The sequence below is a fragment of the Microplitis demolitor genome, chromosome 9, assembly GCF_026212275.2.
Source record: "Microplitis demolitor isolate Queensland-Clemson2020A chromosome 9, iyMicDemo2.1a, whole genome shotgun sequence".
NCBI lineage: Eukaryota > Metazoa > Arthropoda > Insecta > Hymenoptera > Braconidae > Microplitis > Microplitis demolitor.
The window spans coordinates 17,351,563-17,365,801 of record NC_068553.1 but is presented as its reverse complement, the minus strand read 5'-3'; the positions used below and the strand labels follow the sequence as shown (position 1 = coordinate 17,365,801).

The 14,239-nt window shown below is 29.7% G+C and overlaps 1 protein-coding gene across 1 annotated transcript; it reads right to left on the bottom strand.

Annotated features, from left to right (window-relative positions):
• Window positions 1–6,588: 6,588 nt before the first annotated feature.
• Window positions 6,589–10,610, bottom strand: LOC103575101 (zinc finger protein Elbow). Its single transcript, XM_008554735.3, has 2 exons — window positions 10,156–10,610; window positions 6,589–9,557 (listed from the first exon to the last, which is right to left on the bottom strand). Exons 1-2 carry the CDS (start codon window positions 10,216–10,218, stop codon window positions 8,112–8,114), a joined length of 1,509 nt encoding a protein of 502 aa, XP_008552957.1. The 5' UTR covers window positions 10,219–10,610; the 3' UTR covers window positions 6,589–8,111.
• Between the last annotated feature and the right edge of the window lie 3,629 nt (window positions 10,611–14,239).

The following is a 14,239-nucleotide window of genomic DNA, read 5'->3' as shown; positions in this document are numbered from 1 at the left end:
CCGTAGATTTTAATAGTGAATTTTATTTAAATAGTGAGTGAAGTTTTATTTAAATGGTAAAAAAAAAAAATTTTAAGTAAATGAACAAGTATTTAGTGCTCTTTTGCTTTCGATTCTTTGAAAAAATCAATAATCTTCTGCTATCATCGAAGATATCGTGACAAAAAAACCAGCGAACGGTGAGTCAATTTCAATAGAATTCAAAATTTGTATAAAATTATCTGACATATATACTTTTTATAATCTCATTTAATACAACACAGCAATAGTACATACACATACATAGTATGTCATCTCAATAACAATATTGATAATTTAAAAAAATATTCGATAGCCTATCGCAGTCTCCATCTCAGATTTTAACGAGTGTGAATGTACCAGACATCAAACAAATTTAAAATTATAAATAAGTAGAGTAAATAATTTAAAAAATAATATTTATAAAAATGCACTGATTAATTTTAAAATTTTTCAAATTCGCATTTTTAAAAAATTTTATTTTATCAATTATTTACTCTATTTATTATTAATTTCAAATTTATCTATTGTCTGTTAGATTCAGACTCCTAGATTTTATTTCATAATTTTCATTTGTCAAATAGTAATTTGTAATCGTAGTTTCTTATTATCACCGTCTAAGAAATTCTATAGAAAATCTAGACTCAGGTATCTTGAAAATTTTTTTCCCGCAAAAAAAGCAGGAATTTAAACTTTTGCTGCAAGTATCATGAAAAATAATTTTCCTCGACTGCAGTCATTGAAAAAAGTCCTCCGTCATTCAAAATTTTCTGTTTCCTATAAAATTAAAAAAGTAAATTCGTGTATTTCAGTCCAATTATTTCCCCTGCCGCAAAACGTTCAAATCATCTCCCTGAAAAAACATTAAATTATTTTATTTTCAAAATCTCAAATTAATATTTTAAATTCCCAGCGTCCTTTAGTTAGAATTGAGAGCTATAATTCGATATTATTTCCAGCGTATACTTAACGATTTTAAACAGCGAGCATAAAATTTTTTTTTCTGCAAAATGAAAGAGTCTAATATATACACAGATATAAATAAATGTGTGTTGGTGTGTCTGTGTTAGCTGGTTTAGTTAACGTGTAAAGTAACACCCAACTACAAGAAGCTATATAGTTACACTAGTGTGTCGGTGCCGGCGTGGCTGCCGGTTGAGAGTGATTTATCCTAGTCGCCCTCGGGCTACCGCCTCCCTAATCTCTCGTTCGCGTCTCTCTGCGTTAACCCCGCGTTATCCTCTCTGTTTATCTTCTTGACTCTTAGCCCCTTGGAACTTGCTTTGCTTCTTCCTGGCTTCATCCACCCACCACTTATACACCGCATTCATACATATACACTCTTATACCCACATATACTCTTTCAACCGTTTACTCTCCGTTGACTTTTCTCTCTTTCTCGTGTCTCCCTTAACTCATTCCCTCTGACCCCGTTGGTATCCTCTGTCTTACTTCTTACTCCACAAGATCACTCTCATCTCGTAACTTCAACCTTTTAACTCACCACAAAGTGAACGATCTTTTTTTTTTCTGTCCGTTACACATTTAACATTGGACGCAAAAGACCTCGGTCTTGGCTATTAATCACTTTACACCATCACACGACGATAATTTACTCAAGCTTTAGTTGATATAGCACGACTAATTCACGCCAACTAAATAACAATCATGCTTTGTATTAATAACGTCTAATATTAAATTCCTCGAAAAAAAATTTTGTCTTGACAATATCTCATTCGTTTTTATTATTCGTTATTTATATTTTTAAATTAATCTATTAATATAAGTGCTAAAGAGTTAAATCTTGCTTGTAATTATATAATTAATTTGAATTGTTTATTTTTTTACTGCTGTTTTGCTGTTAATTGTGAAATAATTGACAAAAAAAACAAAATTTTTGGCGCAAATTTTTATTCGCTTCAAGAAAATTTTTACTTACCCTAAGAAATTTTTTGCATTATGGATTGAAAACAAAAATTATCTTGAGTCAAGACAGAAGTTTTTTTTACACTGAGAAAAAAAAATACTTTTGTTAAGAACATTTACTTGATACAATAACATATATTCTTGATAATTTTCAAGAATATATAATTTTGTCTCAAGAATTCGTAGAATTGAAGAAAATAATTTTTATTTAATTAAAGTAAAGCTATTCTTTTGTTTACTCATAATATAATATCAAATTCATATAATAACAAAAATAAATTTGATGCTCTTTTCTCAAGAAATTGATAATTAATAATAATAAAATAAATATTTTAAACGGATTTCTTGAACCAAAAAATTCTTGTTTCGAAAATAGTACTTTTTTTTCTCAGTGTAGTTTTCAGGAAATTTTTGTTTTTATTTCATAATGAAAATTTTTTTTTACCCCAAGAAATTCTATTTTTCTGTGTACCATGAAGTCATCATAAATAAAACAACTTTTTAATTTTTTAAAAATTAATATTGATGAATGGATGGAAATTACTTCATTTTCACAAAGCTAAACTTGATTTAATACTGTTGTTAAAGAAAAAAAAAGCATTTTACCATAATGATTTGAATTTAAATTTTTGAATTAATTATAATAAAACTATTCAAATGCATTAAACATAATGGTAAAGATCAAAAAGCAAAAGATCAAAACCAATAAAACTCGGCTTTCATTAGTGGTGGTGCGTAATTAACCCTAGCGATTATAACGTCACCTTATGTTGCTGTAAATTATACTCTGCGGTTCGAAAAGTTTAACTCGGTCGTCAAGTAGATTGTAAATCGATGTACGCCTTATTGTACCTACCATACCTCGGCATTTATTAAGTCAATTACATTAATAACCTTGTTATATACATATATATACATACATAAATGTATTTAATTGCATATTACTTATCACCACTTTCAATTTTTTATACAATTAATAAACAATAATGATATTAATAATTGAAAATTTAATGTGTACATATAAATATATCGCGTTGCAGTCGCCAGTTTTTTTTTTACTAAATTCATTTTTTTTTAAAGTATAGAAGTACAAATTTTACTAATTCTAAATTTTCTTCAATTCTCCCTTATGACGCCCGGGGTTGGTACCGGGCATCATAAGGACGAATAAAAAAAATTTTTAACGAAAAAAAAATCATATTAATTCATCTTTTGATAATTTTTTTTAAATTTTGGACAAACTATAAATCGAAAAAATTTTTTTCTTTCATTTCACTTCTAGATGTTAAATGTTTATGTTTATTTTGATTGGGGAACTATGTCTCCTAACGACCTTGAGAAAATATTCAAAATTACAAAAATTACAAAGTGCACAAATTATAATATATATCTTAATGAATATTTTGTTCATAAGTCTTTTTAACATTCAATTTTATCAATAATCGCTGTATTTATTTTTAATTAAGCTAAAATTAAAATTCTATATATAATGAGAAATGATATTAAAATAGCGTAATAGAAGAATTACAGTAAAAGAGGAGTCATGTAGCACAATCTGATTTTTCCAAATCTATTAGATAATTATAACAGGATCTCTTAAATTCCGTAATACTTGAGGCTGTGAGAAATGTGATAAAGAATAAAAAATTTTATACGTCCTTATGGTTTCTGTACCTATTTCGGGAACCATAAGGGCGTAAAAAAAATTCAAAATTAATTACATTGGGAAAAAAAAATGTATACGCCCTTATGCCTTTACAAGAGAATCTTTTAGAATACGCCCTCATGGCACCTGTACTGGCAAATGTATACAAAAAATTTTTTATGAATGTCTATTTTGAATAACAAAGACTAATTTATTATTTTAATATTTTGATGATTAAATTGTCTTTTGTAAGCAATGATTGATGATACGTAAAGTAATGGATGTATATGTGTATTCATAAAAGCTATTATTGTTTGAGTATTATGTGTATACAAACGTAACTTTATATATATATATATATATATGCATGTATGTATGTATATGTATATATGGAATATAGAAACCGCGGCATGCGACGTCGATTGACATTAAAGTTTATCTTGTGACAGCCGTCAACTCGCGCACTGGACAGCTTCGGATACCGAATGAACACGCTAGGGCACATAGTCAACCAACAATGCATACCGATCCGTCGTCTACCTCTTTGAACAATATAATATACCATGTATATAAATGTATTCTATATATCTATAGACATTTAACAACGGTATATTGTATTGCTGCGATGGCACTTTGGAAAAGGGACGAATGCTCACTAACTGTCTATATCACTCTTAATTATCTTCTTGATGAAGAATATATTTATTTTATTTTTATATATTTATTTATTAGTAATATTGAATAATCTGGAATTAGACCTTTCATAATTTTTTAATTTAAAAAAAAAATGATAAATTATGAAAAACTAAATATTTGAAAAAATTGCACTTGTAGTTTTTTTAATTTTCTACATGTGCATATTTTTAGTTTTTTTTGTCCTTTGAATTTCGTGTTATGACTTTTTAAAATTAAAAATTTTAGCGGGAATTTTAAAGAGAAAAATAAATTTGATCAATTAACAGTTAATGGAAAATTAAAGTAACATAAGTTATATATAAATACCGTATTATCATGAGTGTTATTATTTTTTTTTGTCATGTCAAAGTGTGAGGATCATAAGAAAAAGAAAAAAAAATATACGAGGTAATAGGGAAGAAACAAACAATCGTTGTTCTCCCTTGAGATCCTTAGATAGATATAAGCGGGTGAAACTTGGGATAAGAACTAATGGTTTGCTGTCAAAGGGCGGAGGTCGACCATCTATCACTCGCAACTGTTGACCACCTTTGTCATCCCGTATGTCATTGTCAATTTTTCTTATTAGATTCATTTTTATACCTTTGAAATCTTCATTCCCGCATGCCTATTATCGATTAAACAAATATAAAATGTCGAGCCAAAGATGTAGCTGTATTATTGTAAACCAGACATAAGTACATAAATAAATTAAGATAACTTCTACAGAATAAGGAAAATATCTTACGTGAATGTGTTTGAATTCCGATCACGCGTAAGCTATTGACTTTACGAGCTATTTTGTTGAAAACTTTTTTTTCAATATATATTGAAAATAGAATTATTGCCTACCAGATGCAAAAAGATTCTTAGTTCGCTATAAATTTATAGTAAAGAACAGTTTAAATTGTCAAAGGTCTATTTTAAACAAGTAGGGGATGGGAGATTTTCAATAAAAAGTATTTTATTCAAGTACAATAATTACTTGGTTGAAGTATTTTACTTGTTTAATACTAAGAAAATAATTTCATTTTGTCAAAAAAATATTATTAGACATACTGTTTTGATCTAATGTCGTCCAGAATGTTTGAGTACCTAAAAAAAATTTTTTTTATAAGTAAATTGTTTACTTGTAAAAAAATTTTTTTTAGGTACTCAAACTATATTATTACCCTCTCTAAGATTTGAACCTAGACCCATCACGCGAGAAACTTATGACCTACGTTTCATCACGTCCATGTTTTTAATAACCTCTTTTAAGCTATTAATCGATGACTGTCATCTTAAATATTAATTTACACAACTACATAATAAAATTTAAATATCTAATAGTTTATAGGAATGAAGCTGAAGTTAGCGGCCGTAATAAGTAGCGGCCACGCAAAAAATTGCTGGCCGCTACTTATTACGGCCGCTAGCTTCAGCTTCATTTTCTAGGAGTGGCTCTTGAAAAAATTCATATATTCTATATTTTTATCAATGCCAATGAGAAATTACATTTTTTGAAAATAACAACTATCAATTTTATCGTAGTAAAAATGACTTATGTTGAGTTTTTATGAAAACAGTAAAAATAGTTAGTGAAATTTAATTTTTTTCTTAGCAACATCGATTCGTAAAAGAGTTATAGGACGTCTTGAAGACAAAGATGAGGACTGTAGTGTAGTTTATGTAACATCTACAGGGATAAAACCATAAAATACGCAATAGAAAAATGTCGAGAATGAAAAAGTGAGTGAGATCCGGCAAACGAATGTAGCGTATGTGATTTAAGGGAGAGGTTTACTCCCACCCACAATGCTCTGAGAATATGAGTTATTGCGCCATATAATTCCATAATTCAGATTCATACCCAGAGTTTACGGTGTCTGGGTAACAAGCAGACTGCGCCCGTTGTTTTATGGCCTTTGCTCTGCTCTGCTCTCTTCATCTCGTCTATGCCCTTTTCTCCACCATTCCATTCTCCCCGGTCTTTACTCATCTGTATTTTATTTTATTTTTTACGTCATCTTTTTTCTGTTATATGCCTCTATTTTTCTTTATCGGTCCCGGGATAATTGTTCTTTACATCGCTCGCAAGTTAAATTCATAATTCATATGCGATTACTTATAATTTATAGCCATAAATTATATTTATAACAAATACTTAATGTATATATTGTGAGTATGTGAAAATATGTATGGAAATAAAGCATTAGCTGACAAATTATTTAGTCATTGTGATTTTTAATAAATCTATGTATTTACAATACATTTTTTTCATTATATATGTATCTATATATACACACATATATATAGATTATAATTTATTAGATTACATTCACATTTGATATAGTGTTAAATTATTTTTATTCTCGTATTTGAACGATCTCATACTTAGTGAAACTTTGGTTACGAAAAAATAGATCGTAGTTTTTAATACATGCGTATTAGGGCGGCCCAAAAATACCGACTTTGTTTCGTTTTTTTTTTTCATATAAAAATTTGTTGGTTTAATTTTTTTTTTAGAAGTCTCCAAAAATCAGCCCGATTAAAAATTTTTGAGAAGTCGCTCACAAATTTCAAAAATAATCGAAATTCGGATTTTTGTTTTCTAATTTTGTTTCTTTTTCATGGTAGAAATAGTTTATGTCTATAACATCATGAATATGCTGAAAATTTCGGCCCAAAATTTGAATAAGTAGACGTCGCTCAAAAATTTTGAATGTTTCGTCTTTTGGGCATTTTTGAGCGATTCTTAAATATTATTTTAAGGCTTCTCGATTTTTCACCATCAAATCTTATTATAATGAACGGAAATATAACCCGAGACATAGAAAAAATTAGTTATTTACATACTTTTTATTTTTATTCAATTTTTAGGTTTTTTTTTTGTTATTCAAATCTTACTCAATTTTATTTATTAAGACTTTCCAGTATATTTTTGGGTAAGCAAAAATCTGTATTTTGAGCTGAAATGTTTAGAATGGAACTGATTTTATGGATAGAAAATATTTCTGCCATGAAAGGAAAAATTAAAAAAAAATTCGAATTTAAATCACTTTTGGAATTTTCAAATTTCTCGAGCAAAAAAATAGTTGTTTTTTCAAGGCCGCCCTAATACGAATGGTTGAAATTTTTTATACATGTACACAGCGACAGCATGAAAATATTATTTCATGAATTAATTTACAGTAATTACAATTGTATAGGCTACATATATTAACATGACTGTAAAGTTATTTATTTATTCGTAAAATTGTTAATAATTTGAATGAATAATTATTAATTAATTTTAATAACAATGAAAAGAGATCAAGCTGATAGATTTCATTAAGTACAAAATCATTTTTTTTTTTGTGTAAGACGTAATAGCTTTTAATATTTAGAAAATATATTTTATTTTAGAATCTATTGAAAAGTATATAAAATTTTTTTTCTTAAATTATAACGTGCCAATTAGTAATTTTTATTGTCAAATTAAAATCCATTTTGTTTTCTCATTTTGAGTTTGAAAATCATTAATATTGAAAAAATATTCACTGTTTTTTATTTTAAATTTTCGTTCAAAGAATTTCGGAAAAAGTTACAGTTAATTAAATTTTTATAATATTTCTTTGCACAAAAGAAATATGTATACTTTAAAAATACAAATAAATCACAATATTCTGCAGAATTTATTAAAAATTTGATGTTATTATAATTTATATACTTATATTTCTTGACCGCAATAAATGTGTTATAATCTTAGAAACTTCAGTCAAAACATTAAAAAGAAAAAAAAAAAAAGAAAATAACAGTTATATTTTAAAAATGTAAACTCCACTAAAATCACAGTTATTGAAATCTGGCTAGCATTAAAAAAGCCTCAATGATGTAGACCAGAAGTGGCGCCCAGTCGTGGAGCCGGCCCAAAAAATGAATAAGGCGACAAGTATGGCGGCAAACTGGCAGCAGCAGCCGCCGCAGCAGCAGCGGCAGGATGGGGGGCAGGTGGCATTGTGGTTAATCCAAAGGATGATAATGATGATGGTAATAATCCTGGTGTTTTTCCGTACGGATGATAACGCGCCGTAGCAAGTGGACTCAACGGTGGGGTCGGATAATTGCGCGAATAAAGTGGATGACCCGGAGGTAATCCCGTAGGTGTTAAAAATGACAATCCCGGATCACTTGTAACACTCGTGTGGCTTCTTAAATGCTGAAGTAGTTCTTCCGAGGACGAAAATCTCTTGCCACAATAAGTTGTATCACCAGCGATCCAATTACAAACATATGGTAATTGTGATGCGGCCGCAAGTGCTGCTAATTGTGCGTGAGCGTAAGCAGCCATTGCTGAATTGTGTGCACTCATTACTGATCCGTATGGATTCGTCGGTGCAGTTTTATTGTGATCGCATTGAATGCAGCCAGCAGGACAGGATCCATGTATGATACCATTAACATTTGTAATGCCGGCACTGGTTGTTGCTGTTGTTGTTGATAATTTGCTGTAACTTGTTGTTGGTGCTGTTGCTGATGTCATAGGATTTAGTAAATGTGAACTATATTGGCAACCAGTACAATAGGGATCACGACAAACGAGTGGTGAATCTGTTGCTCCGCCAGCGCTTGTACCTTTTATCCGTGAATAATTTAAATACGGATTAAGGGTATTGACATTTTTTAACGTGGGTACATGATGTAGGGACATTAGGGAGCTTGTCATCACGTCAATTGGCAAGGGATAGCTGAGGTACGATGATGTGGACACAGCAGTTGGAGTGGATTTAAATACACTGAGCGGTAAATCCTTCATAGATGGATCCAATAGTAAATTTGACGTGTATGGAGATTTTGAATCCAGTTGAAGTGATTGATGCATTTGCGATGACACTTCGCTGCTTGTTCGTGATAGTGGAGATTCTCGCGTTACTTCGCTTGTACCATTTGGTGTAGATGTTTTTCGGCCTTGTGGTGTTATTGCACGTGACGAAGCACTTTGATTGCTAGAACATCTTTTACTGCTGGGAGTCCGAGATCTTCCTTGGGTCGAATTACTGGACGGTGCTCGTTGTTCTTCTGGACTGGACGATTTTTCATGAGATTCTGACGATGGTTTTGAATTTGGTTTGCTTTCATTAATACTTGAAACGTTTATTATATTGTTCGGAGATGATTTATCTCGAGTGTCAAGACGATCTGCTGATTTTGATGATTTGTTGGATGACTTTTCTGCTGAAGAATGGAGTGACTTTGATGTCGTCGGTGGATCTGCGCCAATTTGGCTGCATGTTTGGGCGAGCAATGCCAAAGGACTCTTCTTTGCATCCAACTATAAGAAGAAAAATTAAAAAATTTTAATTTATTCGTTTTTCCATTGACTACTTTTTAACCCTTCGATAGACGAATCGCGGGAAATCGCCTTAATGTTGATTTTTTTACAGCGTCGACAAATCTATTGCCAATAGTCAATATATGATATCCATATTTGTTTTATATATTGGTTCCGTATATTTGGCAAAGCTTAGAATAAAATTTTACCGTCTAGTTTGATCGCGCTAACACTAATATATAATTAATATAACTTTAGAAACTCTTTTAATGTATGCTAAATATTTGAAAGCTGTATAAATTTTTTTTTCTATTACAAAATAAAACAAGCGGGGAATCGCTCATAACTCATCGAAGGGTTAACGGAAATTTAAAAAATTCATATTGTTCTCTAATAACAAATTCATAATAAATGTTCTATATTATTAAAAAGTATAAAGATATAAGAAATAATCTTCTGTACATTAAAAACCATTTACAGAAGTCGAAACTTTGAAAGAGCCTTATTAAAAACGATGAATCAATCGCGGTTATCAATGATTCTAATTCAAAAATAGCATTCAACAATAGTTGAATTTATAAAAGTATAATTAACTAACCGTAGTTGGTAAAGGTGTAAGATATTCCGGACGGAGATACTGATTTGCACTTGACGTTAACATTTTATCGCGACAATTCAGCGACTCGATTAATTAATAATTCATCTATCCATTAGCCGTGTCACTGCTTTACACTCTATATTTATAAACTGAACATTAAACTCAATATACCGTAGATAAAATTCACTTTGCACATAAATAACTTATAAATAATAACAAACGATTCAAATTATAAGTATTCTACGGTATTATTTTTGACGTAAATATTCACTTGTAATTATCACATTATTCCATTAACATAAATAATTTTTTTTGACATCGTTTATTAAATAAAAAAAATTTCACATCGTAACATTCTAATGTAATTATTTATGAGACAGTTTAGTGGTTATTGATAGCACCGAGGTTATCTATGCGGGTTCTGAAACACGACTGATCTGTACTTGGCAGTAGAACCCCGCCGATCTTACCCCACCACTACTAATTCAGCCAGACTACTACAACATTCCCCCCACTACAAAACGAGTCTCCAAGGAGACAACCCCCTTCCTTTGGATTTCTACCCTCACTATCATCACATCCTTGATTGCCCTACTCCGCTGTGCATTCGTACACAGCTGAAATCTCCCTCTGTATCCCTACACAACTGGAATTCCCTTTCTCCATAGCAAACACTATAATCATCCTCTTGTGGGGAATTCTTTCCCCTACAAGTACAATAACTACCGCGACACGGTGTTGGTCGTGTCCCGGCGGTCGTTGTCGGTTCGCGCCCTGCCGACACTTTTACTGAGCGCAAGCGACCTGGCCAACGACGTGTCAACTTGTACTGAAACCCCACTGATACCACGTCATCTTTAACTTTAGCTCTAAGCGTGTGTACCCTTCCTTCCTTCTTCACCCGCCTATTTACTCCTATCCCTTTCTCCGTCTATGTATTTACTACCCTTTCGTCGCGCATTTAACGCGACTTTGCACTCGGTAATTACCATTATAATTTGCTACTGGCTCATGCTTCGTCTAACTATTATTAAATTGACTAAATTCACTTACTAAATACATCATTCATTAGCACATAGTTATTTTCGTCTGTTATCCATTAATATTCGGGATTATTTTCTTGTTATTAAAAAACTGATTTGAAATTTTTTTTAAATTACAAACGAACATTTAATTATTTTTGATTAATTAAATTATTTGATTTTCGAAAAAAATTTATTGAGAGGTTTAAATTTTCAGGATTTCGCTTTTCGTACAGAAAAAAATTGAAGGAAAATTTCTTTAGAATTAAAATTTTAATGTATTTTCGAAATTCAAATAAATCAAAAAATGATGATTCTAAACAAAAATACAATAATTTTTAATTTTATAAAAATTTTCTAGATTTTTTAAGGCAAAATATTAGGAATGTTCGAATAATTTGAATTTTTGAATTATTCGTAAATATTCGAAAATACAAATAATTTCAAAATTTTTTTTTTTTTAATTGACTTAAAATTGTAATATTTTTACCAATAATTCAAATTTTTGTCAGAGGTAAATAGAGCTATATATCTACGAATATATTTCTTTTTTGGTTGCTTCAAAAATTTCTCCATTAAATCAAAATTGAATATTTCAAAACTGATCAGTATTTTCTCGCTTCAAATCGAGTAATTCAGATGGTTACAAATAATTTGAACATTTACGAATTCAAAATTTACAAATAATTTAAAAAGTTTCAAATTATTCGAATTTTTTTTTTTTTTTTTTTCAGTGCAAATAAAAATTAACTTTTAATTTAAAATTAAATAATAATATATTTATAAATAAATAATATTAATTTGAGACTGACAACTATAAAGAATTTTTTTTTACTATCAGTTTTTATAAATTATCGTTATCATTGCAACTATTAAATATACTTACATATATCTATATACTTTATCGTAATAACTTGCAATTATTGATGAACGTCAAAAAAAATAGACGACCGATAGATTAGACATAATCGTTACATATGATAGATGTTAAAAAAATATCATTTAATTTCCTGCGACAGTGTCATTAAAAGTACACATGTAGTTATAAGAACAATTATAAGTTTTGCTATGTAAGTGTATACGAGTACATGTAATGGCAGTTGATTGTTATTGAAATTGTTCAATTATATATTACAGTAGCAGTCAACAACAGCAACAATTAAATTTGTTTGAGCTTGAAAAAATGACGTCATTGAGAATATGAATACGTTTAAATAATTTAACTGTCGACAAACATATCGGTTTTAATTTTATAAATATTATAAATTCAAAAATATATAAACTAGGAGTATGCGAATCGGATTCGAATCGAATCGAATATATCGTTTTCGAATAATTCGAATCTTCGAATTATTCGCACACTTTTAATATTAACTTAAAAAATTTTTTATTTCTTTATATACTGAGCGGATTATATTCGCTATAAATAAAATAAAAAATTAAATTTGTATATTTATTGTTATTAATTGTCAGGTTTCGAACTGATAATGATAATGTTAAGTTAAGAATTATCCAAACAAAATTTAATAACGTGTAGGCAAAAGACTTTAGTGAAAGATATAATACAACAGCAGAGAGACAGATAGATATGTATAACGTCTCTGTTCGTCGTCGTCCGCACTGACTTGACTTGCATCCGGTTATTTATTGCTTTACAACGGCCACAAAAAAATAATTACATTTTACGACGTTGATCTTGAAGCGATCCCTTTGATGTTTGCCGGTAAAGTAATGTGCCCAATGCGGGCCAATATAAACGTAGTAACCGCTCATCTAATTATATTGATATACATATAAATTTTTACACGCACATATATAGATATATATATATGTATTTATTTATTTATTTATTGACGTGGTATGTAGCATTATAATGATGATTATTTTCAGTACCCAGAGAAGAGTTAACTTTATTAAACATAAAATATTATTAAAGATAATATGTTTTGTATACTTTTGAATGATATGTCTTTGAAAAACTTCAAGGAAGATAGTTTTTCAAGCAATATAAACATACCGTACTACTGATCCATTAATAAATTGGGTAAAATGTGTACTGTAAATATACATCATCGATATAATTATCACTTCGTTATGAAGATTTGGAATAATGAGTTTGTAAAATATAAATTTGGCAATTTATTCTTTGAAAAACAGAAGTTTCGGCACGAAAAATATGTATCTCGGGAAAATAGTAAGAATTATACGAGGTAAGTGTGCGCAAACCCATTTATTTTGGACTGAAATGCATGGGTTTGCGCACGCTTACCCTCTATATATCTTTAGTATTGTATTTATGCTATTTTGCCAGTACCCGGCTCGAAGGAACAACTTAATTTTGAGTTCTATAATTTTTTGACTTGCATTTGAATTTGCTAACTTGATTTTTGCTACACTTTTTTTAACTTCAATGTGGGAGGAAAAATTTTTTTTTCTGAGCATCGATCCCTGAGTAGATTTTCTATAGAATTTCTTAGATGACGGTCCTGACCAAAATTAAGACGTCTGTTGAATGTCCGTTGGCGGGAAGGGAAAAATTCAAAAATTTTGAAACCTAATGGAATTCCTGATGAAAATTCACTGGTGATTATTGTGGTCAGCAATGAACACAATGAATATTATTATAGAACAATTCGATAAAGCGACTATTGGACTATATCCCCTGAAAATTTAATTTCTATTGGATAACGGCTTTCGATAGAAAATAACAAATTGAATTGAAAAAACAAAAGAGCGCAAATCCCACCGTAACAATCACCTGCGATTACAGTGCACTGTCTTATTTAAAATTTCGACCCAAAATTTATATAAATCATAAAAATTTATTACCGAACATGAAAAATTACAGTAGGCGGAGAATTGACCATATAATTCAAAAACAGTCATTTTTATTTGTCAACTTACCCATTAGTGAGAAGTAAAATGACATAACTCATATAAATAATCTGTATTATCTGTCAAAAATATTCAATGTGTATCATAGCAGATAACAAACTCGTTACATGAAAAAAAACCTATTTATTATGAATGGATACCGATAAATTTTATCATCTAATTGTCAT

Excerpts from the sequence above, each read along its gene's own strand:
- LOC103575101 (XM_008554735.3), bottom strand. The coding sequence starts at position 10,218 with ATGTTAACGTCAAGTGCAAATCAGTATCTCCGTCCGGAATATCTTACA. Across the intron at positions 9,558-10,155 it reads TTACACCTTTACCAACTACG|TTGGATGCAAAGAAGAGTCC; the intron begins GTTAGTTAATTA and ends TTCTTCTTATAG.